We start from the raw sequence: 27,698 nt of genomic DNA, 5'->3' as shown, positions 1-27,698 counted from the left end.
GAGTTTCTGGGGTAACATGAATACTACTGGATGACAAAACATCTGACTGGAATTCTTAGCTTTCTCAGTTTATCAAAGTCCCCTTGAATCTCTTCAGTATCTGGCTATTACACAGAGCTCTTACGTGTGCTTTCCAGCATTGCTGCTAAATAATGCCTCCCATCACTGTTTCAGTTGCAGAGATGACATGAGATGGCTTGATGCTTTTCTCTTGTGTTCCTATTTGAGGACAGAACAAGGATGCAAGGAAAATAGTCTTCCTTTTCAACATTATTCAAGAATAAGGCTCACACTTGCACAAACCGATGGCCACTGTGAGTTGCACCATGACCCATGCAGACCGTACCATCCAAATCACATTTCAGCTCCCAAAATGAGTGTTAGCTGGAGCTCAGGGGAAGCAGGCCCAATGCTGCTGGGAAAACATGATGATTTTTAGGCATGGTCATTTGGGTGATGACCTTGAAGCAGAAGGTCTGGAATGCAAAAGCCAGAAAGATTACTCTTCCTTTAGGGATAACATTTATGGCTGGCAGTTGTGTTTCCTCCTCCTGGTTAGAAATGGTCCTCTCCAAGAATGGTTCCCGAGGGATTACAACATATCTCAGCATTTTGTAACCATCAGTGGAAGTTTTATTTCCCACAATCGGTATGGAGAAAGTAGGTTGTGACAGGGGAAAGACCAAGAGAAAGCAGTTGTTTAAAAATACTTTCCAAAAGTGGGGAAATAATGTTTATTTATACAGTAGAAAGAGTGTTCTGTGGAAAAAGTCACAAGGAGACAGGTTTCTCCACTGCTTCCCATCAAGAGATTTCTACATAACATCAGGTTCAAGCACAGGTGAGACACCTTATATAATTCTGTGACTTTAAACATCCACTTCTGGACTACTGGTGCAAACCACTCCTTATAGTCAATGGAAAGAAATAGTCCCCATAAGTGAGAAAATTGCATTTGTGTCTTAGCATCAGATCAATCACCTTCAGCATGAACTTGTTTCTCCTGCTGAGAGCTGGGTCTGGGCTCCTAGTTCATGTAGATGTCTAACTAAATGCAAATGAACCCAGGCCAGCTGTCTGTGTGTGGCATGCCCCGCCCTCAGATGTGCAATCCATACATTTTATTCATAATTTACCGAAGGCTGCATAAGAAGCATAAAGAGATAAGGAAGAAAGAAATTGCAATAGAGAAATGAAGGAAAAGGTCAGGCAAATTCAGAAAGAGAGCCATCAGGTGAGGAAAACGGCAATAGTGGAAGCTGGATGTGAACGCAGAAGGAATTCAGGAGAAATGGCGAGCCACAAGTAAATCCTACACAGGTTTCCAATTGCTGACACACAGCATTCCTCGAGAGGCAAAGAAAACTGTGAATCTTGTAAACGTCTTAGTTCTTTTGCATAAATGTTACATCCCAATTAAGGGGTCTTTAATTGCTTCCCTTAATATGTCGACTACATTTTCCCTCTCTATCCCAGTATTTCTAGCTGAAATTCGTCTTGACAACTTTGCCTTCAGAATCAGAAAATTTCTCTCTTGTCCACGTGCTTAATTTTTAAACACGTCTATGTTTTCACACACTTGAGTAAAACTCCCCTTGGGCGTTTTTTGTTCTCGAAATCCCATCATTTCTTGGCAATGCATCAGTAATAGCTTTGGCCACTGAGATGCTGACCGGTATCATTTCATTGTCTGCTTGCATTCTGCTCTCTACCTGTGTCTAACTGCTGTCTTTGTTATGTACTTAGGACATGTGCTCTTTGTTCTGTTTGCACAGCATCCTGCAAAATGGCATCCTAGTCTGTGACTGGGCTCTGGTGCGCTCTGATAATAGAGGTGATAAACACCCGTGTCCTGTCTGAGGTTGCTGTGATGCATGAGAACCACGCTGTACTTGCAAGATTTTAAATGTAAAAGTAGTACTCCGCACAGGGGTACGAGGTAACACCATTCTCTCCCGGTTTTGTATTGGTACCCGTGATGTTTTCCCTTGGCCTCAGGCCAACGGGATGCTTTAGATCAAGACTTCTAAGCAAAAGTTCGCATTCGGTTTATTCCCGTTTGTTTTTTACTGTAAACCACGGCCTGAAGCAATTTCTGTGGGAAGAAGCACAAGACAATCTAAACGCTAGCGCGAGCAACCCCGGACGATAACAGCGGGGCGGCTTTAAGAGGAGAGCCGCGCAGGCCGGCCACAGTCTCTCATCCTGCCGCTCTGCCCGTTCTGCCCGGCACCGCCTCCCCGCCGGGGCCGCCCCCCGGCGCCGGGACCGCCCCCGCTCCGCCCGCCGCCCCCAGCAGCCCCCGCGTTGCCCCGGCCCCGCCGCCGCTCGCAGCGCCCGAGCCGCCGGCGGAGCGAAGGTGCCGCCGTGCTGCGCGGCCCGCCGGGCGCCGCGGCCTGCGGGTGCCGCTGGTTGGCGGCGGGGGAACACGTGAGCGGGGAGGCGGCGGCGGCGGCAGCGGGAGTTTCCCCGACAGCTGGAGGTTGCGGCGGCGGCTCCTCCTCCCCGGGTCCCCTGTAGAGCCCGGAGACCCCCCGCGCTCCTCCTTATTGACAAACGCACAAAGGGCCGCGCCGGGGCCGGGCCGGGACGCGTCTGGAGCCGGCATGGGAGACAAGAAGAGCCCGACCAGGTAGGGGCAGCGGCGGCGCTTTCTCGTTCCCCCGGGCCCTCCGGGAGCGCGGGGCCGGCGGCGATGGCGGCGGGGGCGCCCCGGGGGCGGCGGGGGCGTCGCGGCCGGTGCTGCCCCTGGCGCGCGTGTGTCTCCGCAGGCCGAAGCGGCAGCCGAAACCCTCCTCGGACGAGGGGTACTGGGACTGCAGCGTCTGCACCTTCCGCAACAGCGCCGAGGCCTTCAAGTGCTTGATGTGCGACGTGAGGAAGGGCACCTCCACACGGTGGGTCGCCGGCGGAGGGGGAGCGGGGGCGGCGGGGAGCGGCTGTGCGGCCGTGACAGGAATTGGGGCCGGGGGAGCCGCGGTGCATCCCCAGGGCGTGAGGGAGAGCGGCCGTGACAGGAATCGGGTCTCATTTATCAGGGGTGGGGGCGGGAACACACTGCCTCCCCCGGCCCGGAGCTCCTCGCTGAACCTGACCCAGCGGTGCGCCGGCGTGTGTAGAAACAGAAATAATAAATACCGGGAAGGGCATGAGTGCCTGCACAGCCTAACCCTGGAGAGATAGTGCCCCTCTCACGAAGATAAACTGTCCCCTAGGGTGTGCCTGCTAAGACCCTTTTAATTTATTTTTTTTAATTTAAAATTATTTTTTTATTAATTTAACTTTGCTTCATACGTAACCCTTTGTTTGATTATTATTAGTAGTATCGATATTATTTTAACTCGCTTTTCATCACAGAGTATCACCGTGCAGGTTTCCGAGTGCTACAGGGGGTGGATTATAACCCTTCAGTGTTTAGGGAGGAATTGTTAGCTGAATTGCGCTTTATGGAATTGCCTCCCTGTGTAACCGTGACTTCCCAGGAGGACCTTTTCTCTCTACACCAGTCACAAAGCTTGCGGTGGATTAACTGGCTTCTGTGCCTGCCGGTGGCCTAAACGTGTGTGCTTGAGGAATGGAGGCTTTTTACCACCGAACTTGAGTGCACTTGTAGCCACCACGCATGCTAACAGGAGAGAACGTTGCTCCAGAGTCCTTTCTTACTGTTACCATACCTGTGGGTTAATCCCATCAGCGAGAGGAGTTTAAATGGCAATTGAATTGCAATCCTATCAAAATCTGCGAGTACATTGTAGATATTGGTCAAAGCAGTGCTGAGTATGACTTGGAATAAATGTTACATGTTTGAAATTGTAAGTGCAGAGCTGGGTCCAATTACTTGACAAAAATGATTATTCTTTATTTCTGGCGTTGGTTTCCCTGACTTCTGCAAAACAGAATGAATATTGGAAGGACTTCTCAACTTCAGTTGTGAATATTAGTTGGATGTTTTGGCTTGTTGGGTTTTTGTTTGTTTTGTGTTGTGTTTTATCTTTTTTTAGCAAAGGAAATCAGTAAGGTAAATGTGACAAGAAGGAATTGCATCTGTCACATATATTATGGTTGCCAGTTATAACAATGGCATTATGTTTATATCACAGAGAGGTGTGTACAGATTGGTAATGTTCAGTAAAATAAGATTGCTGAATTAATGCAAAGTCTTTAAAAACATAACAAAAAAAAGCCTCTTTAACATCCAGTCAGTTTGATAAGAAAAGTCAGTTTAAAATTATGTTTTATTGCATTGGAAACTCAGCTGGATAAAAGTGTTGAAACTTAAGCAAACAAAAAACTGCGCTCCTGAGAATCAAATATTTTTATTGTCTTCTAATTTCACTACTCGAATATTTCATCTTTTAAATAATTTTGCAACAAAATGTCTTTTTTCTTTCTTGGCTTTCCACTTACTCCCTGACAGTGACCTGGTATGCGAACTATAGTTCATAGGTTGATTTTTGTTTCTCTGCTTGAACTCTGTAACAATGTGTCCCTGAGTAGGTTTATGGGATTGCGTCTTCATATGACTGCAAAATCCAGGTTTTACACATGGCATGAGGTAGATAAAAGTTGAGGTTTTAGGCCAGGCAGCTTTTGTCTCCAGTTCTGATATATGATTTGAGCTAGTAAGTAGACCTTTGTCTTCATGAAGAGAATCATTAGGGTGCCGAAGGAATACAAAAGGCCAGCTGGGTGTTGGGGGTTTTTTTTGTATTTTTTTTTTTTCCCTCTGAGGACCTGGAGTCCAAATGATCAAATTATTACCTTGTTAAAGCATTAGTTAGTGTTGCCTATAGGACAAAATGGTTTTCTTCAACATGGGGCAGGATAATAATACTGCCATGTTTTGATGGCACTGAGAATGCATTATTTATTTATTTTAGTCTTCCATTTTGAAGCTTGATGTTAGATTAAGTTGATGCATCAGTATGGTTGCTGTGCAGTGGTTCTTATTTAGAAGCTTTAACTGTGGGGTTTTTACTGATTAAAGCTTTGTCTCTAAGATACTGTAAAATGCTATGATTTTTCTGAATTCAGGGAAATCTCTTTGTGTTGATCTCTTGTGTTGAAATGTATAATACCTGATTCTACATGTTAAATTTCACTAAATGTGACCATATTTGCAGGTGGAAAAAACAGGCATTATATTGAAGCAAAGTAGGTTTGAAGGTCACTGGAAATTAGGTGCAAAGTTGGTTAAAACTTTTTTTTTTTTAGTATACTGATTATGCACGTTTACCTTTACAGAAATATTTTCAGATATGGGTAGGGTTCGTGGATATTTTCACTGTTGAATAATTTCTTCTCTCTGAAAGAGTTATCTTTTGTGCCAGAGGCTAGAAGTGGATTATATTCTTTAGTAACTGATAGAATTGTTAAGATTAGTGCAAATAAATTTTACAATTTCTTTGTTATATTTTATTTGTAGACTGAATTTTCAAAGCAGATTAGATCATGGAGGTAAATTAACTTTTTGTCTATGGCATTGAATAGTTAAACTGGGCTGTCCTTGGAGGGGGATGTCTCAAGGGAAATCCTGGATGCTGCAGGAAGTGGTGTAACTAATTCCCAAAGTGTCACTCTTTGGTTTAGTACTAAAGCAGTGCCCCAACGTGGTGCCAGTTTGATGTGCCACAAGTTAGATGTAAAAGCAAGATCCTATCTGCCAGATGGAGTTCCCTCTACCTTTTACTCTACAACTACTGCCAGACGTTAGTTTGGTAATGTCACTGAGGATTTAAACCCCTCCATGTACACGTGGCTTTGGTATTTACTTTCTAACTTAAATTGTTCTGTTTTGTTGCTTGGGTACTGAGAAATTACTATGTTCCTCTTGATAGGAGACTGCACTGAGTATAGTAATTTTCTACATGTGACCTTTAAGGCATTTTGAAATCTTTCTAGATTGAAAGATGTTATATAAATGTAGAGGAACATAGGATTTTAATAATTACTCCTTTCTTGAACAAATCTGCTGAAGTTCATTAGAAGCACAAGTAAGGAATATGGAATAGAACCCTAATGCACTGTGTTACAGAGGGAACTGGTAGCCACCTCTGTATTTAGGTTGCCTAATAGTTTCCACTATAAAGAGACTGTATGACCTTTTTGAGAAGTTTTTTGTTTGCAAAAGTCATTGTAGTTTATCAAGAGGACAATTCCTTAGGCAAAATAAGTAGTCTGATTTCCTTGCCCCGTGAAATTGTGTAAGTTTTGCTGAGACTAAATCACTTGAAAGTCTTCATTCCCTCTCTGTCACTCATGTTGTATGGAAAAGTCTTTGCTAGAACACTGAAGAAGCCCAGACTGGAACTGTGTAAAAGCAATAGAGACAATGGTGGTATGCTGAAAACAGGGAAGGGAATTACATGTCTCCTGGAGAGGTTATAATAGGGTTGCTGAATTTGGTTTGACTCTCACAATTACTGCTTTGTCAAAAGAAAGTTGCCTGCATTGACAAGTTACCATTTCTTTCTTTCCTTCTGTTCTTCATGGCACTCTCTGAATCAGGAGTGTACCAATACCAGTTGACCTTCAAGAACTGGACTGGATCCTTGGACAGACCTTACTGCAGCGAGTATTTACTCCCTGTTTGTTCATCCTTCAGTGGATACTTGGATTTTGCTTTCCTTGCCAGCTAACACCATTAGTCACTGTAATTTAGATGTGTTGTAGAGTTGAAGATTAAGAGTTTGTGTTGATAGGAAGAAGTACACAAGAGGATTGGCATTCCATCTAAAAGTTTGCATGTTCCCTATTCTCAGCTGCCTTCTAGGAGGCTGCATAACTGCCTTGTCACCTCTCTGCTTCAACTTCCTCAGAAGTGTTATTAATGCTCCTGTTACTCACTTAGCAGTAGCATCCAGATTTAAAATTACTGTCACTTTGCTTTCCTTCATGTGGTTTTTATGCATGTGGTCTGATCTCTAGTTGCAGGATCCTATTCTTTATCCCATGCTGTTAAAAACCACTTCTCCTTTCAGTGTGAACAATGAGCATCCAGGGCAGTGTAGCGAGAGCTACAGGAGGAACTGCAGATACTCGCTTTTTAAACTTTGAAGTGCTTGGAATGATATTCTTCTGTGTAAACAAACAAAGGATGCAGGGACTTGCGATCAATTTCCCCTTTTCAGACTTGCTAACATTGTGTGATTTTTTAAATTAGAAAAAAGGGCCAAATTCCAAAGGATTGTTTCACTAATAATATTCTTTTAGCTAGTAATAGAGGAAGATTTGTTATATAGATGTATATTTTATGATTGTTGCAGTTCTATTTTATCTTTTAGAACTATTTTCATTACTTATCTTGAATTAAATAAAAGCTTAATCTTGGCAATGAATCTGAGTATTAGTGCATCCTGTTCAAGCTTTTTTTTTTTTTTTTTTTTTTTTTTTTTTTTTTTTTTTTTTACTGGGGGAAAGGGAGAATAAGGAGGTGAGGCTGGTACAAATGGTTTCTGTGAAGTTATGTGGAGTTTTATTTTTTTTTCTTAACTTGGGTTTAGGGTGGTTTTTTAAAGGATTCCTATTTGATACATATGTTGAGTGAGCTCTTATATGCACTATCATTTATAAAATAGCCCCTTAAATTTATAGCCAGAATGAGAAAGTCATGTTTAGTCAGGATGAATTTTTGTGGATTTGGGATCTATACCTCTTAATGTCCTTTACTGAAGTAGAGATAATATATAACCAGCCAAATGAGGGCATGGCTTTTCTGTTCTGTGATCTATTGATCTTCATCACTGAATCGTTTCTTTTCTCACCCGCTAAAGTATGAAAAGACAAATTTAAATCCTACCAGACATCTAAGAGTGTGAGATATAAGGAACTGGGATAAATCTTTGTACATTTCCTTGGTATTTGGTCTATGTTCTTTGAGAGTTCCTTCGTCTCAGGACAGCCTAAGAGTTTGGCTGTCTAATGTATTTTATAATCATATCTGATGATCTCCTAAGTATGAGATACAGGTCTCTACTTGGAACTGCCATGAGTTTGTTTTGTGCCTTTGAGACTCATAAATAAAATGTTTAATTTTTTAACTTGGATATCAAGGTCATTTTTCTTCAGAAAACATGGGCAATGTGTTTAGTCATGTACCATCTGGATGTTTATAAGCAGAAATCAGTTACATTTAATCAAATCTGGTATTTGTGTTTCTGTTGAAATGCAGTACTGCTGAGGACAGAGAGTTGGTACTTCTCCTGTATATCTGGTTTAACATATCTGTTTCACAACAGCTTGTTAAGGACTCTTCTGCCTTCCAGAATGCGGCCTCTGTGTGTGTACATGCGCATGCGTGTCTGGGAAGGTTGGGAAAGAGAAAAAGAGGAAGAACTGCCTGTCATGCTGATTTCACAAATACATGACTGAATCGAGCTCAACAGACTCAAGAGCTGTTTGTTCCTTGTGGTAGTTTAGAGAAGGAAATATTTGCAGGAATGAAGTGAGTAGAAATGTCATATAGAGATTGGTAAAATATGAGTTATATATTAGAAGTTTTATGGTTTAGTTTTATTATTAAATTATGAAGAGGAGCAAGAATAAACATTTATTTTTTGCTCTGTAGATAGCCATTGAATAATCCAGTAATTCTGGACTTCCAGTCTTATTTTTAGAAGAAGGTTTTAAAAGCAATCTTTGAAATTGTTTAGGAATTTATTTAGGAATTGTTTTCCCTGAAAAACAGAGTCAAACTTAAGAATTCTGCACACATCAATTTCAGTGTTGTTATAAAACAATGAATGAATTTTGATTGGGTGGCTCTGTTAGATGCTACTCGTTGATATAGCTTGTATGGGCAATAGAGAATGCAATGGGCAGAAAAGAAAATCAAGTCTGTATTTTAGAAAGGCGTAGGGGGTGTGTTGTTGACTTTTTTTTTTTAAGGTAAATCTCATGTTAAATCTTCGTAATTTTAAACCTGACAGGTATTTTAATTAGGTACTCTAAGAAGCTCATAAAAATTGTCATTTACTTGATTCACTACAGTCTGGTATCCTTTTTGTATCTTGTAACTTAAGTAGGGTTTTTTTTTTTTCATGTAGTCATGGGGCCTGCTGTGCTTTGTGCTGTCTTTTTTTGGAATTCATAGTTTTCATTCTGAGTCACCTTGTCAGATAGTTCTCACCACCTCTCAGCTTGATTCTTGTTCTATTCCTTAAACCTTTGTCCAAAGTATAATTAAAAATATTAAAAATTATACCTGTGGAACCTCACTGTAAATGCTAACCCACAGATGCATGTAAATATATCTACAGCTGGTTGTTGGGAACTATTAAGCAAGCTAACCCAAATCTTGAACTTCATTCTGCACAACTTTGTCCTCAGCATTGTTTAGCTTAAGTAGGAGAGTATATTTTTGACTGTGTTGCAAGTCAAGACTGGTAATGTGTATTTTTTTTCTCCTAGTCAGTAAGGCTACTAGTCCATTAAAGAAAGAAACTAGACTGTCAAGCCAATTGGCTTTATCCTTTAATGCTCCCAATTATTAAATAATTTCATTCTAGTATCTTTCTGAAGTTTGAGTTAGATTGAGGATTTTATTTGCCCATCTTATGATTTTTTTTCCCTTTTTTTTTTTTTCTTCTGCAATACATGATGACTTCTTTCACCTTTCCTGTAGTTCTCTAAACACTTTTTTCTGAGGGCAAATTTCATTAGAGGCTGTTGACTGCCATAAATAACATTGAGTGGTCTGTTTCCTACTCTAACTTGAACTCATACTCCCTTGTTTAATTTGGTTATATGGAATTAAATTTTTGTGGGGGTACTGAAGCAAAGAAGACTTTATGCCATCTGGTATTTGCTTTCTTTCCATGATTAAGTACTTTCCTTTGGGGCATAAGTAGTGTGTGTTGATATATGTAGCTTTGCTTGCTGGGGTGTTTTTTGGGTGTTTGTTGTTGTTGGAAATGTCATCTTTGTTTTTTAATGCCACCAGTGATATTCTGTGTGTCTTTTCTAGGGAAAATTGTCTGTCCTAGACTAAAGGATTTGAGTAGACACCTAAAATAAGATAAAGCATGTTAAAAGAGAAGATTAGCTGGTAAAAAGAAAGCTCTTATATCACTTGTAAAGTGATGGGAATTTGCATTTTCTGCCCCATACTTTTTATCCAGTTTTCCTTGATTGCTGCGACAGCCCACTATGCCCGTTACTGTTTAAAACTTGATAGAAATATCTGTACTTTTCATCTTGAAAGTCAGGTTAGGACAGTATGCTTTGCAGAACATTTCCTCAGAGTATCAAATGATGTCTTCTTGGCTCATGCAGTCAGCTACAAGATACTTTTGAAGTAGGCTAGTTAGAACAAAATACTAAGTGTTCAGTTTTTATACTTTCATGCAGTAGCTTATCCTGGTTTAAGTAGGACAGAGAGATCCTGAGGATTGTCTGTTCTGTGAAGCGCGTTCCGCTGCTATGTGGTACGCTGATGTAGAGCAGGCTTGAACTTGGAGAGTTCAGCTGCAGAATGTTGTTGGGAGGCTATTGGCTGGCAAACTTTCCATCAGAATTCAAATTGAAGACTAGAAGATATGATCTTGACGACTGCTACAAGTTTTTTCTTGTTTTCTAAGGAGTTGAGAGGTGGGGAGGAAACAAGCAATTGAAAGTTTTCCCATTCTAACTTATGGAAGATTTGGAAGCTATCTTTAAACTTTTCTAAAATGCTTGAATATACTTTCTCTGTACAATACAGCTCATCTGACTGCCTAGTAGAAAAAAAAACGTGTGAATGGGTAGAGGCTTGAAAATTCACTATGGAAATAGATTACCCAACTCTAAAAGCTGAAGAAAGTTGGTTTGGCACATGCTGTGAAAGGAAAGTTACTTGTTTTAGCTATCACTGAAATTTCTTATTAGTGTCATGCACTAAAAATTTTGTAATTGAATTAGGAGGATAAAAAAGAATGTGAAGACTCATTCTGTGGCATCATTTCAGATTAATGAAGAACATTATGGAGACTTGATTTTTTAGGGAAAGTGTGTTTCCCTTTCCCCTACTTAAGGTAAATGTCTCTATGGGGCTGGCTCTGAATGGAAGAAGTTTCTAGATTGCTGCCAGCTTTTGGAAAAATGACACCTGCAGGGCAGAGTAAATAAGATAGGTCAGAAGCAAGCTCCTTCCAGTTTGATCACAAAACCAGCTGTACCACAGAACTGTTCAGTGCAACAATGACTGTGCTGCTGCATCAGTGTGATCCTCATATTTTGTCTGGGTTTTTTGTATAGGTGCAAGAGGGTTTCACAGTTTCTGCAGGAAAGGAACAGAGGAACAGTGTGAAGGATCCATTGCTTTGTGGGATTGGCATTTGGAAGAGGTCACTTCCCCATGAATCCCAAGGATCTAGGGGTCTAGGAGACTGTAACCACTCCTTTTTCTGTAGACTCCCAAATACTGCCTCCTCAGAGGATGTTAAAGGAAATGGGGCTTCCTGACCCCTGCTCATATGTAGCTCAGTGTCATCTAGGAAACATAAATTAGTTGATACCAGTATGTTTCTCAAGCAGGGTATTTTCAATACAGCTGTCACACTGAGCATTGGTGCATCACAGCTTGTGGCATATGGGGAAGAATTCTAACAACAATATCCAAGAGGTTGGAGCCTTTTGACTGGTTGCTGGAGAAGTAAGGTTTGATGGCTGCTTTGAAAATTATCCATGAAGCTGAGCTTTGTCTTTCTAAAGGTCCTGATACAGATATTTCTTAGAGCAGGCTGTTATGCACCATACCAGTTGTCTTCAGGAGACTTGCTGGCCTTGTCTGTTAAATGCCATCTGGAAAATAGGGCATTCCCTTTAAGGGAATGATTAAATAGGGACACTGCCTCAAGGGGTAGTTTTCTGCACATTTTTACAGTGACTGCTGAAACCGTATGGGTCATGTGAGTCTATTCTAATTGAATCAGCTTTTATTGAAAGACAGAATTGCTAGAAATGCACTGAATGAATGAAATCCAAGTAAATGATTCATGCTGTAAAACAGCTAGGAATATGAAAGCACAAATCAGAGCTGTCTGAAAGTTAGAATTCAAATATACATAGGACGTGTAGAAATTGCATTGCTACTCTGCTATATGGAGATGGATCTGTATCAAGCTCTCTCATACAGACCACTAGCTCCATTGTTTGCACTGTCATAATTACTCAGTTGCACTATTTGTGGAGGCAGTGAAATGGCCTGTTAACACTCTAGGATATGACAGAAGTAATGGTAATGAGAAAAAATAATTTTGGATAGCGAAGTATTGAAGATGCATTTAATCATGAACTGCTTCAATGTAGCAATAAAGACTGGTTTCCTCGCAAGATGGCTTTGTGTGCTGATTAGTGAGGGCATATTCATGTGACATAGCGAGCTAAACGTAGTTTAATCTGATAGTTTTTATTCTATGAATAGCTTAATAGAGTACTGATGACTGAGGGAGAGTGAGCTGATCTGTGTCAGAAGCCAAAGACTGCTTCTCCTGGTAGTGATTTAATATAATTGCTAGCAACTTTTGTGTGTTTTGTGTACAAATACTTAAACATTCTCTAATTATTTGGGAATTAGTGTTTTACATTTGACAAAACCAGTCCCACTACTATTGAAGTTTAAAAAACATTGAGTGCTTTTAAGTGTTTACTGTCAAACTAACACTTGAAAATTTTGTTGTCTTGAAGCACAAAGAAAGATCAGTAAAAAAGGTAGAGATTTTTTGCTTGGTTTCTGTGCAGCCAGATTGCATGTTCTTACACCTTAATGGTACAGATTTAAACATAATCTGGAATGAATGGCCTAATATGTAACAGTTAAGCTTTTGCCACCTTACTCGGAGGTTTAATAAGACTCTGCCACTCTCTATGTGTCAAATTGGTTGTTGATTGCCAGCATTATTACATGAGGACAGCTACTGTACAGCCTTAATACATGTATGTGTCTTGGTTGTAGTAATTTCTTCCTGTATTATCAAGAATTCAGGTAACAATTTCTTGACTCCTAGGAAATTCTTTTGCATTTTAAGCATCTGTAAGATTATGATGTGAAATTTAATTTGGTCCTGTTTGGGGTTTTGTTTGTTTGGTTTTGGTTTTTTGTTTGTTTTTGTTTTGTTTTTTAACACTGTCAATACCATTTCAATGTCTATACAAATGTAGGCCTCAGCCTTCCAACATTTTTTGTGAATTCCTAGTCTTGAAAAGAGCAGTCTCTCTGAAGGTAAGCTCTTCAGAGGCAGAGGTTAGCTCAAAGCAAGGAAGAGTCAGGTATCTGTGTATATGCTTATTTTTGGGTGAATGTTTAGGTGAAGCTGCTTACATTTTTTCATCCTGAAAACCAGTTAAATTGGTGGGAAAAGAGACTCTGGAAGGGGCTTAGATACAAAAATCACTTGTGTCAGTGTTAGCTGTTTTGCTGAAAGACTTCTGAAAAAGAGTGAAAACGTGCCTGAGAAATGGGGAACTTGCTTGATATTGTAATGTGATCAGTATATGGGAGTAGAAGGGAGGTAACTCTCAAAAAAACCCCTGACTAATGGGTTGGAGGAAAGTTTATTGACTTCTTAGTAAGGTTTACTTCAAGGTAGTGTTACTTGTTGCAGGAACTGAGTTTGCAATATCTTTCTTTAATTCTGGAGCCATTTAGATGTTCTGCCATATAAATCTACATCATTGATCCATCATGGAAAGTCACATTCAAAAACTGCTGGTTGTGATCTGCTGAATGAAAAGCTGTCTAAGCTCTATTACAAAGTTGGAGTTAAATCTTTGCATAATTACTGTCCTTTTGAAAATGTACAGGAAGCTTCCTTCTCATACTGTAATATTGCTACAACTATAGAAGTGCCCTGTAAAAGTTACTGAAGTAAGTGCTGTAAGAATTACTCAAAACGTTCATATCTATGTGAAGGTTTTCTAATATGTGTTACAAGAGTCTTCATTCCTAAGAAAATCTTCTACTTAAAACCACTTCCTCATATCCTTCAATTTGTTTAAAAAGGTGCTGACTAAAATCATGCCTCTTTCTGTCTCCCTATATATATCTGCTTGCTTTCAAGATGAGGAACAACCTTTTATTTTTAAATTAATTGTTCTAGTTACTGTGTTAAGAGATATTTGAGCATATGGACCTTAGAGAAATGAGGACATGTGGTGGAGGAGATTTGAGTAGAGACTAGCTAGAATATGATGATGAAGTAGAAATTATGTGAAGATAAGCTTTTCTTGAGATTCTAGTAATGACTGGAAAAATGGAGATTAGAGTATTACTGTGGATATCAGATTTCTATTAGCTTCTTGAGACATTAATATTTAGGATAGACGTGAGTAGAAAATGATCTTCAAATAAATTATAAGATATTTAAAGCCTGTACATTTGTACTGTGAGATGACCCAGTGTAGTAATGAAAGAACAGAGTAGAATTTGAATGATTCAACTTTGTTCTCAACAAGATTTTAATGCCCTTAACTGTATTCTGTTTTGACTTTAAAAAGACATATGAAGCAAATCTCAGGAAATCAGTATTTTTATCAGGGTTTGGAATGTTCCCGAGACATTTCTGAAATCATTGCTAGATGGGGAAGTAGCAAAAGCTAGTGTATGAGGAATACTAGTATATGAATGATCCTGGAATTCCATTTGCAAAAGTATTAGCTGAGTCAGCTCAGTTAGAAGCACAGGAGCAGATGGAAAGGAGGTAGAAAAGTCTGCAGGGCATGAATAGAGAGGGATACAGTCATCTCTTTACAGAAGGTTGCTTTTTAAGCAATTGCCCTTCTTAAGTAGTAAATGAAGAAGGTGGGATTCAGGAAAACTTGAGTGGTTAGTTGGAGGAGCTGACTGACTTCCTCTAAGCCCAGTGAGTGTAATCTAGGTTCTAGGTATTTTTTAGTGTAATCTAGGTTCTAGTTCTAGGTATTTTTTCCTACAAGCTGGTTGACCTTGTCCTTCTATGCCTCGCAAAAAGATACTTAATTGGGAATGCCTGACTTTGATTTTAGAGTTTCTACTACATTAGTCAGAAGTATGACAAGTGTTCTAGGTTTGATCCATAATGTATCAGCGTACCCTGTGTTTACAGTGCTGCATTTGGAGTGATCTCCAAGACTGTCCCAAGGAGACACTGTAAAAAAAGTAGCATATGGAAACTATAAAGGCAAAAGCATTTCTTTTTTGTACTGATTTTATTCTATAGCAGTCAGCTTCATGAGTTTGACCATGGATGACATATATAAATAGATTATTTACTACTTGTGAGACCTTTTGACTGTAGCAATTTTGCTAATTCCTGTAAAACCCTGGAGAGTAAAATTCAGGGCGCTAATTGACTAGACTTTTGGAGACTTAATTCTAGGTTTCCAAACAATGAGTCTTGTCATGCTATGCTGGTGGGACAGAAAGAAGCTGATGTTCAGAAACATGCTGAACTCATTGCCTAGGCACTGTGCAGTGAGGGCCTAAAAGCAGCAAGATGAGGAGTAGATGTGGAAACTTGCATTAGTTTGGAAGCATTTATTCTGCCCTCCTGAATCACCTGAAAGGGAAGAATACCTTAAATATAAAGACTTTCCTTTTGTGAGGAAAGGATTCTATGACCAAGGGTAAGATAAAATCAGTCAGGTTTCTGTTCCAGATACTTCTAACCTCTCTTTCTTGAGGAATCTGCTGTCTTGAACAAAAAGTCAATGTCTCCCTGCAGGGAAGAGAAGTGTAGATAAATGGTACTGCTTAAGGAATACAGCTGCCTTTGAATAAAAACTTCTTAAGTCTCTGAAGCCAGATTTGATTTGGTGGAGGTTTTTTGTTGTTTTTTGTTTTTTTCCCTGAGAAGTGAAGAAAAAGATGAAATTCATTTGCAAAGTTGAAATTTTGAAATGTACGTGAGAGATTGTATGATTGTAGATCTATGTAGAGATCTATGTAGATTGTATGATCTATGTAGAGATTTTACATTAAAAAGGTGAAAAATGGTGAAGAAATACCATAGGCTTTGTTTTTCTGGGAACTGTGTTGTTTTTTTTTTTCCTTCTTTTTCTGGGAAGTAAAACATGGTAGGAGATAAGCTACTGCTGATCAATCTTGAACTGTTCTGATGAACAGACAATTCCAGGTATTTAATAGAAGCCTCTTCTGTTTGATAGTATCTTATGATCATAGAGGTCTTTTCCAACATAAATGATTCTTTTGATTCCACGATATTACTTCTCTCATTGAATCTTGCTGTCATTCAAAAGGTAACTGATTAATATTTGGAAGAGAAACTTGAGCCCATGAACCCAGAATAAATCAATACTGTCTTGGGCAGCTAGGACATAACATCCTTCTGTAGGAACAGTGTTTCATAGCCAATTTCTTCCTGATTTTTCAGAGGGACAAGATGAGTTTAATAGGAAACTAGGCAGTAAGAGGATTTTGTAATTAAAATTCTATCAGCTTTTTGATAGTTAAGTAAAAATTGGACTAGATTATTCTCAAGTTATTGAAGGAAAAGTTTGGCAAGTAAGTTGACCAGAGCCCAATAGCAGACTTAACTGTCAGGCCTAATGTGCTATTTTAGAACATTTTGGATAATTTGCATGTGTCCCTAGCTTTAGAAAACAGATAATTTGCCACTTGAGACAGGATAAGCCTCTGTTAAGGGCTATTGGCCTAAATTGATGCCAAGAGGTGGTTGGACTTGAGAAGAGGAAAGGGAAGGAAAGGATCACATTAAAATGGAAGCTCTGCTTGACTATTCTAGATTCAGGTTTTCTCTTAAAGAACATTTTTCAGCTTGATTGAACACTGAGGTGACAGCATTTCCTTAACCGAGACCCATTGTGTTTCAATTTGGAAATTGTAATTTTAATATTTCTGCAGTAATAAAATACACAAAACAAGAGAGAGAGCTTCAGGAAAGAGTGTGCCTTGAGACATCTTCAGGATGTCTGAAGCCTCTAAACCGCACGTAACAGATGACAATACACTTCCCTCAGCAGGTTGGAAAAAGCCCTGGAATTTAATTATAGTATCTAGATTTCTGTATAGAAAAGTATAGGTTATGTTCTGAGATCTGTAGATAATAGGACAATATGGGTACTGGTTCTGTGTGGGGCACTTGAAGTCCAGAATGGCTGCCACTAAATCAAAGCTAGTGTATTGGCTGCTCTGTTGGAATGTTGATGTCTCTGCACTGTGCTTTCAGCAGTCTCGCTTGCTTGGCGGCATTGTGTGCTACTTGGCAGTCGTCTTTGGCTGGCTCTGGCCATTCAGGATATGTGGCACCAAATGGACAAATCTACTCCCAACTCAACCTCATGCTAATGCAGGACTGTCTTGAGATGTAGATAGTTTTGGGGTTGGTTCATGGAAAAACTCTCACAGTTGGCCCCATCATGTTTCTTGTTTCCAGACTGTAACAGATGAACCCTAAAGCTGATTGACAGATTAGTAGTTCAGGTCTGTCAGAACTGGAGCTTATACTCTGAGTAGTGTAGAAGACATTAGATGCTTTATGGACTTGTGATGCCTGCAGAAGCAGCACCGTGCAAATGTATAAGTTGTCTTCTATATAAATTAAGTTTGGCTAAACACCCAGCTGCTTCAGCATTAAACCAGTTTGGTTGTCTGTGTGTTTGATGCACAGTTCAGGCAGCTGAGAGTTTACTGTACTTCTGGTGTATGTGTTGGTCATCAGTATTGTATAGATTTTTTTTGTTTATTTTGGTTCTCAAAATGGGTCTGCTTTCCTGTAATGAGACCACTCTGTTCATTGTATCGAATTAGTCAAAATTCTATTAACATAGGTTACTGGTGAATACTAGGTGAGGGAAATCAAGGAAGCATGTACTGCTGTGAGATGTCCAGAATTATTTATGTGCAGAAAAGTATTGTGTTGAGCTCTAGGTCATAGAAATGACTCAGGGCAACAGTTCTAGGTATCATGTGGTCTTCTTGAGTATTTTTCATCTCTAGCCATATAAATTGCTGTGCTATAATGATTTTTTTTTTTTAAGAATGTCAACAAGGAAAACCAGTCCATCCTTCACAGTATTAAATATTTTCTTCATTTGAGGGTGTCAGTACTGAATGAGTTTCTGCACACAAATACTAAAGCAAAGACAAATTTTTGTGGCCTCTATAAATATGCTTTCTAAATCAACACCTAGATCAAAGCTGGTAGGATAAAATGTAGTCATATCATGCAACAAGAAGACTAGAGTTAATGATGACATCTTTGTTTTTGAGCATATATGGGAATTTTAGGGAAGACAAAAACTTTATTCTTGTATGTTTGTCTTAATTATTGTTGTTGGCTGTTTAAAGTCCAAAAGGGCTAGTTTTCCTAATTTTTTAAAGGAGACTATGAAGTGCCTATCAAGATAGACCTTGAAAACAACCTTGGAATTAGATAATTAATGAAACTGTAATGAATGAGGTTGGAATAGAAATGTAGGTAGAAGTACAGCTGATGTCAGCTTAGAAGAAAAATAACACTGAAGAGCAAAACAAGGTAGTAGAGAGGCGAGGTGCAATATTCAGAGATGCGATGTTTAGAGATCTCTTGGAAGCTCAGCAAATCAGTTTTTTGGTGTGGCTACAATACCTAAACAATAAAGTTCACCTCTGGAAAGAATTGCTAGCTCTTATCTTCTGTAATAGTGTATAACTTTCTTAGTGTTCTCCTTCAAATGACTGAAGTGGAATTACTAGGTAAAAATACAAGGCTATTAGGGGCTGGGTAAATAATAGGTATTGTTTTTATGAACATTTCTGCTTGTATTTCTGAATTGTTCAGTTGTGGTGGCCCAGTAGTGGTCCAGTGATAGAGGCAAAAATGCTTGTAATCTTAATGCAGAAGATTATAGAGCTTCTTTCTAAATATGAGTTAGCTCAGGTACTCTTGAATATTCTTAAAGAGCAAATTACCATAAATGTAAAGAAAAGGCAGTGTTAACATTGTATCTACTTAATCTGTAGCAGCATATTACAAGGAGTCTTTAACTGGTTTGAAAATGAGTGATTTAAACTGTTGTATTTTGGCAAATCATCAAAATAAATTTCCTGTTACAGGGATAGTTTCTCTTATCTTCTCTCAAATAGCCGTTTCTCTATGAATTTATTCATGCTTGAATGACATGATTCAGCTACCACTAAGCAGGAACAATTCTATCACATTCAAGTTTCATGAGTGTAGTAGAGTTATCTCCTGACACCTGCATGGCTTGTGAAGTGCTTGGTTTGCAGTTCATTAGCCCATTTTGAGTACCTGGGGAAAAAAAATTGAGCACTTGAAAGGCATTCCTGGTGTTGAGAGATGGATTTTTTTTTTCCTTGATATTTTTATTATAGGAACCTTGAATGCCTCATTTAATAAATCAGGATGTGAGAAAGCAGATAATAAAATTTAGAACAGAGATATAACTGATAGCTGTAGAAAAAACAGACAACCAAAAAGGTGGCTATTTAATGGAAGGAATCTCTTGTCACAACAAAGCTGCATAGAATCTCTTGATTAATTTTTCGTGTGTCTTCCAAAACATGATTTCTATGTGTTTTTTTTGTCTTTCCTGACTTTTGTTCCTTGTTGCAAGGATTTTTTTTTTTTTTTCAGTCTCATTTGTTTTGTGGTATTAGGAAAAAAGTTCTAAGCCTAGGACTTAGAACTAAGCTTAATTTTTCAGCTGTACTCTAATAGAAATCATCTAGTTTGCCCTTAGGAGCTGAAACTGTTATAAATTGAGAACTTACTTGGCTAAGATTGGGGTTTTTTCCCCTCTTTATCCCTTTTTAACAAGTTTCCACACTCCTGGGAAACAATTCTTTGTATCTCAAGTTCAGTAGTGTGTCAGTTCAAAAGTAACATGTCTGATCATTCTCTTAGGTCATTGTGTAGTCAGGATGGGATTGTCACTTGACTGTCATGGCAAACTGTATCCCTCTGTCCTGGAGCAATCTTCAGTTCAAGACAGATCATCAGTTTTCTTTATATATCACAACTGTTTTCCATCTGAAATTAGAAGCTTGGGTATCAATTACACCTTGGTGGCTCTTGCTCTGTTTTGAACTACTGTGACAAAATATTGAAAAAATTCTGAGACAAGTTTTCTTAAGAATGTGTTATGTACTCTGTTAACCGCTGTTAATGGACATTTGTAGTCCATTGAGTCCATTTGAGTTGTCCACTGTGGGCTCAGTAGAGTGTGTGCTTTGCCAAGTCCTAGTGCTGTAAGCTCAGTAGTTTTCACTGAAGTGATTCATTCCTGTTCTTTGTCCCTCCATGAGTCAGCGTAGGCTCAGTTCATGAGTGGGTAAGGGGTAGCCTAGCTTTTATCCCAAAGTTCTGTTGTGTTGACAATTTATTAATAGTCTTTCTTTTAGTTTATTTTAATTCATTAAGAACTTACTGTGAAGACTCATTAAATCTCAGCTGATTTATATTAACTGTCTTTCCCACACTTTATGAATTCTTGTAATTTGGCTTTCACTCTGTAACCTGAACTATTGCAATCATTACTGAAAATATAACTTGTTAATGGGAGCTGCCTTGATTTCCAGCATTTGCTATTTTTCTCATCTTTTCACCCAAGCAAGAAGTGCTAGTAGTGTGATCCTGTGGATGGGGATAAATAAGTACATGTGTGAGCTGATAGCTTCTGTTGCTTTAATAATGGTTTTGTATTTTCAGAGTATCACAGTGCATGTAATTTGTGCTTTTTCTATTTTAAAAAACCTAATATCACAATCCAACTAACAAAACCCAAGAGCTTGGCAGGGTAAGCGTCCTTTTGGGGAAGAAATGTACATCTTCAAAGTCTTAATAACAGATACTTTTTTATGTATCATAACTTGAAATTTTTTAATTCCAAAACTGCAGAACAAGTAGATACACTTGCAATGGAAGAACTAAAATCTTTCATTTCTGACTAAGATCATTGTATTACAATACAAAACTGAATTTAAAAAATAATCCATTTCAAAATAATATTTTGGAAAATGTAAAAATAATAAACTGTTGAAATTCTTTTGCCTGCTGTTGCTCTTCTCACACTGGTTTTTGGTTTGGATCAAAACTTGGAAATAAAACCTGCACTGTATATACAGGTGGAATGTGGTCTTATGTTCTGTTGCCAGCTTCCACAGTATGTGTGTTCTGACAGTTATATCCTATTAATATTAATTAGCAGTGTATTTTTGTCCTGTGAACAACATGATATAAATTATACACAGTGGGATTTATTATTGCCTCCAATGTCTGTTTGAGCTGAAAACACATAGGTTTTATTCTAAAGGCCAACAATGGCTTTAGCTCTGATACCTCAAAGGTCAGCTTTTTCCTTTTTGTGATATGGATTGTTCACTTTTGTATTGGATTAGACTCAAACCAGACCATTTCAGCATTTGAAAGGGCTGGGAGTGGGTGGTAAAGAAATTTCTGGAAGAATTGTCTTTTGGAGCTCACTCTGAGCTTTCTGTCAGGATATGACAGCAAGAAGAGGGCACATTGCAAATATGTTCTCTAAATCCTGTAAAATAAAAAAAAAGGGAATCTCATTTGTTGAAAATGCAAGTAAGTGAAGAAAAAGGCTATAATGGGTTTAAATATTATATACTATCTTAATGAAGTATTAGCAGCAAGATATGTTTAAAAATATTTCTTACAGTGATGGTTAATGTTAATAACTGATGTTTGAGACTTGCAAAGTCTAAGCATTATGCATGTCTATATATATGTGCACACAGGAAACCTCGACCTGTCTCTCAGCTGGTTGCACAACAGGTTCCTCAGCAATTTGTGCCCCCTACACAATCAAAGAAAGAGAAAAAAGACAAAGTAGAAAAGGAAAAAAGTGAAAAGGAAACAACAAGCAAAAAGAACAGTCATAAGAAAACCAGGTAAAAAATTTAGACGTTTTTTCAGTATTGGTAAAACGTAATTTACAAACAGAAGTAAGAATGTTCTTTGATTTTACTGAATGCTGTGGCAAACAGGTAGGTTATATATTGGTGTGAAGCTTTACTGGTTTAGGCTGTCTGTAAAACACAAAGATGACCTGCAGTGTGTAGTTGTGGCCAGAAGATGGAGATCAGCTAAACAGAGAAAGAAAGAAAGACTTTCTAAGGGTTATTTAGGATATTGTTTTAAGGATTCATATAAGTATTTTTTATACCGCACAAAACTATTGATAGGCAAGTTGATGTTATTAATCTCTGGAAAAAAGAGGGGATGCAAGTGATTAGTTTTCATGCAAAATAGTAGTGGAAGGAGAGAGAACCAGTACCAGGCTGCAGATGAATAGGGAAAATAACTTGGTTATTGATAGTCTTGTAGAACCCTTCAGCTTTAAAGGGCTGAACTAGGGTATAAATTAATGTGTATTACCTAGTGATAGAAGTCTCTATGCCACATCTGGGATGCTGAAGGACTCTTAGAACTGAAAACATGAAATATTGCAGTACAGACACGCAGTTGTAAAAGCCTTGATCTTGCTGTAAGGAAGGAGGGTGCAAAGAAAAGCAGCAGGTTTAACCCCTAATTCATCATAATCTAAGCACAAAGTTATTGTGGCAAGAATGCTGTGTCAAAAAGGCTGAGAAGTGTATAAGCCATGTAGTCTAAGCAAATGTGGGAGGAACTATTAATTTTTTTCTTCTTTCTTTCTCTTTTTTTTTTTTTTTGGAAGCACTCCAAAATAGTCCAGCCAAGAAATACCCTTTGGGATTAGTTTTTCAGAGAAGTAGCAGATGCTTCTGTTGTGCCTGAAATAGGATCATGAGGATCAGAACAAGGGAGGGACTGAGAGTCAGTAGAGAGCAGTCATTAGGAAAGTCATAGTTAGGATTAAGGACACTGAGGTGTTATTTCCTTTCCTTTTTTCTCTTTTAAATACTCAAATTTACAAGCTTAGCTCGTGCAACTGAAGTACTGCAGTTACGAAGCATTTGATGTTAGCACAGTGAGTTTTAGTTAAGCCAATTAAAAACTATAAATTAAAATATTAATGGGTAAATTGCAATAATACAGTAAAAATGCAAAAAGAGATACAATAAGGAAATTTAAAAAATAACTAAAATAAAATCTTGGACTGAAATTCTAGTATTACCTTGCGTTAAGAATTGCTATTTTTTTAATGCTGCAAACAGTTAATATTTTCCAAGGATTGTTTCACTAGGAAGGATAGCAAGTTAAGAATGCTTAATTAGTTTAGGCAGATTTCCTCAGTATTCTTTGAGAAAAGTATATCCCTTTTTGCCTTGAAATATGTGTATTATTGCTGGAAAGTACTATAAAAATCTTCATGCACAGTCAATATAATTAATAAGCTCCAGATACACAGCACTTGCACAAGCTGATAATTCTGACGTTCCCTCTCGATTCCCATGATGCAGATCAGAAGATTTTCATTTTTTTCTGAGATGCCTCAGTCATGCTGCTTCAGCCTCAGGGGAGCATGATGTCAAAGCCTATCTCAGTTCTAGTGGAAAAGAGGTGTGAGTTGTTTCAGCTGAAGTGAATAGGAACCAATTCTACTTCAAACAAAGTTGATGATTAGAGCTTTGCTGTTGTCACACCTGCAAACATGTGATGTCATTATTTTATTGCAGCTTGAGCCAGTGGTAGCTGTGCAGTCAGCTAAATTTATGAACTGTGCTGTCCATAGCTGCTTGTATGAATTCAGCTGTCTGTCAGTTTTTCATGGTGATCATGGGAAAGGACTAAATTGAAAGTACTTCATGCATGTCACTAGCAAAAATATGATGGGAAAATATAAGTGAAATTATTCTTCAGTTCTTTTTGTTGTGAAAAACAATTGGAAGATTGAATGAAGAGACTTAACTCTGTCAACAGTGTCTGTAACATTTATCTCTGCAAAATTTGAAACAGAGCCTATGCCAGGAATACCAGTTATACTGTGAACACAAAATCCAGTTCACATAGCATACTAGTGGTCCTAGTGAGGTTTTGAAATGAGGTAACACTTGCTGCAAGTTGCCACTGTCTGTGCTGTTAAATTCAAAAGTCAGACACCAACATCTTCACTATTGAACATCATTTTCTACTTAGAATTGTTGCTTCAGGCTGCTGCAAAGATGGATGTTTCCCTGGATCAAATCTATAACTTTGCATAGTCACAATAAAGAAGGACTTGGGTTTTAAAAGTAAAAATCTTCACATGTGCAGTGCACGTGCACACTGCTGCACAGTGACATTATTCAAAATGTCAGCTTTATACAATTTTAGGAGATGGTAATGTGTTACATTTAACTATTTCAATGTAAAATATAGTAGGAAACACTCCACCATTAATACTTCTGGCACGTTGTTTTTCTACATATTACATGTTGCAAAAAGAAAGCTTATATACACATTTGTTCTCCAGAGCTCCTGAAAAGTAGGAGGGAGACAAGATAATAAGATGCTGTGTGTGCTTATAATATGATTATTTGCTTTATTTAGGCCAAGGTTGAAAAATGTGGATCGAAGTAGTGCTCAGCATTTGGAAGTTACCGTTGGAGATCTGACAGTCATTATTACAGACTTTAAAGAGAAAACTAAGTCACCACCTGCTTCCAGTGCTGCTTCTGCAGATCAACACAGTCAGAGTGGTTCTAGCTCTGACAACACAGAGAGGGGAATGTCCAGGTCGTCGTCACCCAGAGGAGAAGCGTCATCACTGAACGGGGAATCTCATTAAAGTTTATTTCCTCCAGTTTCTTTAGTCTCTTCAAAACATGCAAATACATAAGTTCTGTCACCTCTTACCACATTTTCATGACAGATTAGTCATGCATAATTGATATGTTGACTGGAACATAATGCAGTCTAAAAAGCAAGCAAGAAAAACAGTGCAGTGGTAGAAACAGTAACAGCATGAAGCTGAGCCAGGGGAGGTTTAGGTTAGATACCACAAAAGATTTCTCGTCCAGAGGGTGGCTGGGCACTGGCACAGGTTCCCCAGGGAAGTGGTCACAGCCCCAGCCTGACAGAGTGCAAGAAGTGTTTGGACAACACTCTCAGGCACATGGTGTGACTCTTGGGGCTGTCTTGTTCAGAGCCAGAATTTGGACTCAATGATCCTTTTGGGTCCCTTCCAACTCAGCTTATTCTGTGATTCTATGGTAATTTAAATGCTATCTACAAATGCTTATGAGGCATCTTCAGACCAACTTTTTAATCTACATGTGTAAGGGTGCCATGAAAATGTGGTTTGAATGTTCATTTATGCAGTGTTATTGGTATCTCCATTTTCACTTTTATTTTAGTGAATTCTAACACAACTCTTGAAGTCTCTACTATTGGCATGTACTGAATTTAAATTTTTATAACATAGTTCAAGCTGCCTAAATATGTATTATTTGAGAATCGTGAAACATAGTTAAATGTATGCAAGTCAAAGATCAACTTAATCAATTATTGCTGCAACAGAATTTTCATAATTATCTTCTTAAAAACACCTGCTGGTACTTGGTGTGGTTAAATAGGAAAAATGTTATTAAAGAAAACATTTGTATGGATTTTTGCCAATGTTTGACACATTTTACTAGATTACTGTTACTGAATTATGTTGATGGTTTCACCAATATTTTTTGACACTTAAAACACTTATTGTAATGTTTACAAGCAAAATAGAAAACACATTCTAAGCATTGATTAGTTAACCTTGCAATTCAGGTAAAGTACTGCATTGTCGCTGTACACTGGTATTTTGTGTTGTGTAACAAATACTGAACCTCAGATGGTTATGCATTTGCAAAAACTATTTGGAAATATGAAAGTTTGGAAAAGCTTTAAAAAGAACAGAACTGCAGTTCTCATTTCTGCTTAGTGCTGTTTCCTTGCCCCAGATTTTTCTAGTGTCACATAGTCACTTATCATTTCAGTACAGTAATATCAGATGTTGCACAAGAATAAGGAAATAACAGTACTATTTTTTTGTTGTTCCTGAATCACTTTCTTTAATATTGAATTGGCCTATTAGAATATATTATGTCATAAATCATTTGAAAAAGACTCAGTATCCTACTTTATGGCATAAACTGGCAACATTTACGCACTTAGCAATATACTGATAAAGAGCAGAACTATTTACAATACCATCTGGTATTATGTAAAATTACCAATAAAATATTTTTGTGAATAGAGATTTTGCATTTTTGTTTACAACCAATAAGTGTTTTGATACATACATACAATTCATGTATAGATTTTTAATTATATATTCTGGTTCAGTACAAAAGTCCATTTAGCTCTGTTTAGTGAGGTAGGACACTTACACTCCTGTGAGCTTTTCTTTTTCATTCAAAGTAAATATATTTTTAAGCCTATGTGAATGTTGGATAGACCTTCTTGGTAGTGAATCCAGCCCCAAATTACTACCCACATAAAATATGTCTTCTTAACAGCTTAAAAACAATGGATTTTTGTAGCCCCTGACAATTGTGATGTTTGGTGGTTTCTTGTAGTAATGTATTTTTCTGTTTTTAGTGCAGTACTTCTACAGGCACAATGGTACTGTTCTATTTTGTAAGATGCTAGTTGTGAAATACAGTTAGTTGCATAAAATTGAGAGTCTGATGTGATATCTGAGAACATACATACCTCATTCCTTGGTGTTGCTGTTTAAACTTTTTAGACATCAAATGTTAATTATAGGGTATTTCAGATGGATAACTACTGACCTGTTTATTATGTATTCTGCTTTATCGTACTAAATAGGATGTCTTTTCATTGCTGTTACCTGGCCAAATTTAGTACCTGTAAAACAATGCTTTTTAAGGTTCTTATATGTTATTGGGGCCAGGCTAGTGTTCAGAATAACATACACTAGTTTTTAAAAGAAAAATACTTGCTTCTCAACTTTATTTTTTTATATTTTGTTTTTATGTGGGACTGTTTCCAGAATATACTGATGTAATGGATTACAAAAGAGCTGAAATTATTTAAAGTAAGCAGTGTAAGGATAGTAAATCTCATTGCAAGGAGTTTTATGAAATGCGTTTCTAATTTGTAATGTAATGAATGCTAACACATTTCAGAATTCCTTGCAAAGAAATAATCTATTACCAGTAATTCACTAAATGGGAAATATATTTTTATTTAAGCTTATGTGAATAAACCACCCAGCACTGCCAACAAAAGGTCTTTATCTTCAGAATTAAGTAGCCATTTGGTTTGAAAGGAAGGATGGAGTAGATTTTACTATGATTCAACTGTCTCTAGAGAATAATCTCAAAAATGTGGTACAAGTAGGGTTATCAAAAAGAATGCAAAAAGTCTCACTGTTCTTTATGAAACAAGACATTGAATAGCAAATTCTACTACAGGTGCTACAGAAATCAGCTAGGATCTTAAAAGCTGTGGTGGTTTGAACTATTAGGTTGCCAGAGTTTCGTTGCAATGATGCTTGTTTTAGCATTAAGCAAAGTTAAGTTTTTGCCTGTTGGTGATTAAAGGGATATGACAATACTGACAGCATAGCAGACAAATTCTAAGCAAAATACTGCATTTGACTCTGTTCATAATATAATTTAAATGAACTTCACTTTCATAATTTCTAAATAATTTTGACCTGTAATCCTAAGTCTTTTTTTTTCTAACTGTAAATATATTTAAAAGCATCTTTACTCCATTTATAAAAAGTGAAAATTAATGTTGTAATGTGTTCTGATTAGCTATTTTTCTCTGTGGTTGCTCTCTGCATAAGAACTGTTATTTGTTAAATCTATATATGCACCAGTC

At 37.9% G+C, this 27,698-nt stretch overlaps 1 protein-coding gene across 1 annotated transcript; it reads left to right on the top strand.

Moving 5' to 3' along the window:
• The first annotated feature begins 2,406 nt into the window (after nucleotides 1-2,406).
• On the top strand, nucleotides 2,407-27,087 carry YAF2 (YY1 associated factor 2). The gene is made up of 4 exons (XM_040061649.2): nucleotides 2,407-2,632; nucleotides 2,772-2,897; nucleotides 21,701-21,853; nucleotides 24,417-27,087. The coding sequence occupies exons 1-4, from the start codon at nucleotides 2,607-2,609 to the stop codon at nucleotides 24,652-24,654; spliced, it is 543 nt and encodes a 180-aa protein (XP_039917583.1). The 5' UTR covers nucleotides 2,407-2,606; the 3' UTR covers nucleotides 24,655-27,087.
• The last annotated feature ends 611 nt before the right edge of the window (nucleotides 27,088-27,698 follow it).

This window comes from Hirundo rustica, chromosome 4, assembly GCF_015227805.2.
Source record: "Hirundo rustica isolate bHirRus1 chromosome 4, bHirRus1.pri.v3, whole genome shotgun sequence".
Lineage (NCBI taxonomy): Eukaryota > Metazoa > Chordata > Aves > Passeriformes > Hirundinidae > Hirundo > Hirundo rustica.
This window is presented reverse-complemented; position numbering and strand designations above follow the sequence as displayed.

What these genes read in the sequence shown, in the direction of transcription:
- YAF2 (XM_040061649.2), top strand. Translation starts at nt 2,607, where the DNA reads ATGGGAGACAAGAAGAGCCCGACCAG. An exon ending in GACAAGAAGAGCCCGACCAG is followed by an intron (nt 2,633 to 2,771) that starts GTAGGGGCAGCG and finishes GTGTCTCCGCAG; the next exon opens with GCCGAAGCGGCAGCCGAAAC. An exon ending in AACAGTCATAAGAAAACCAG is followed by an intron (nt 21,854 to 24,416) that starts GTAAAAAATTTA and finishes TGCTTTATTTAG; the next exon opens with GCCAAGGTTGAAAAATGTGG.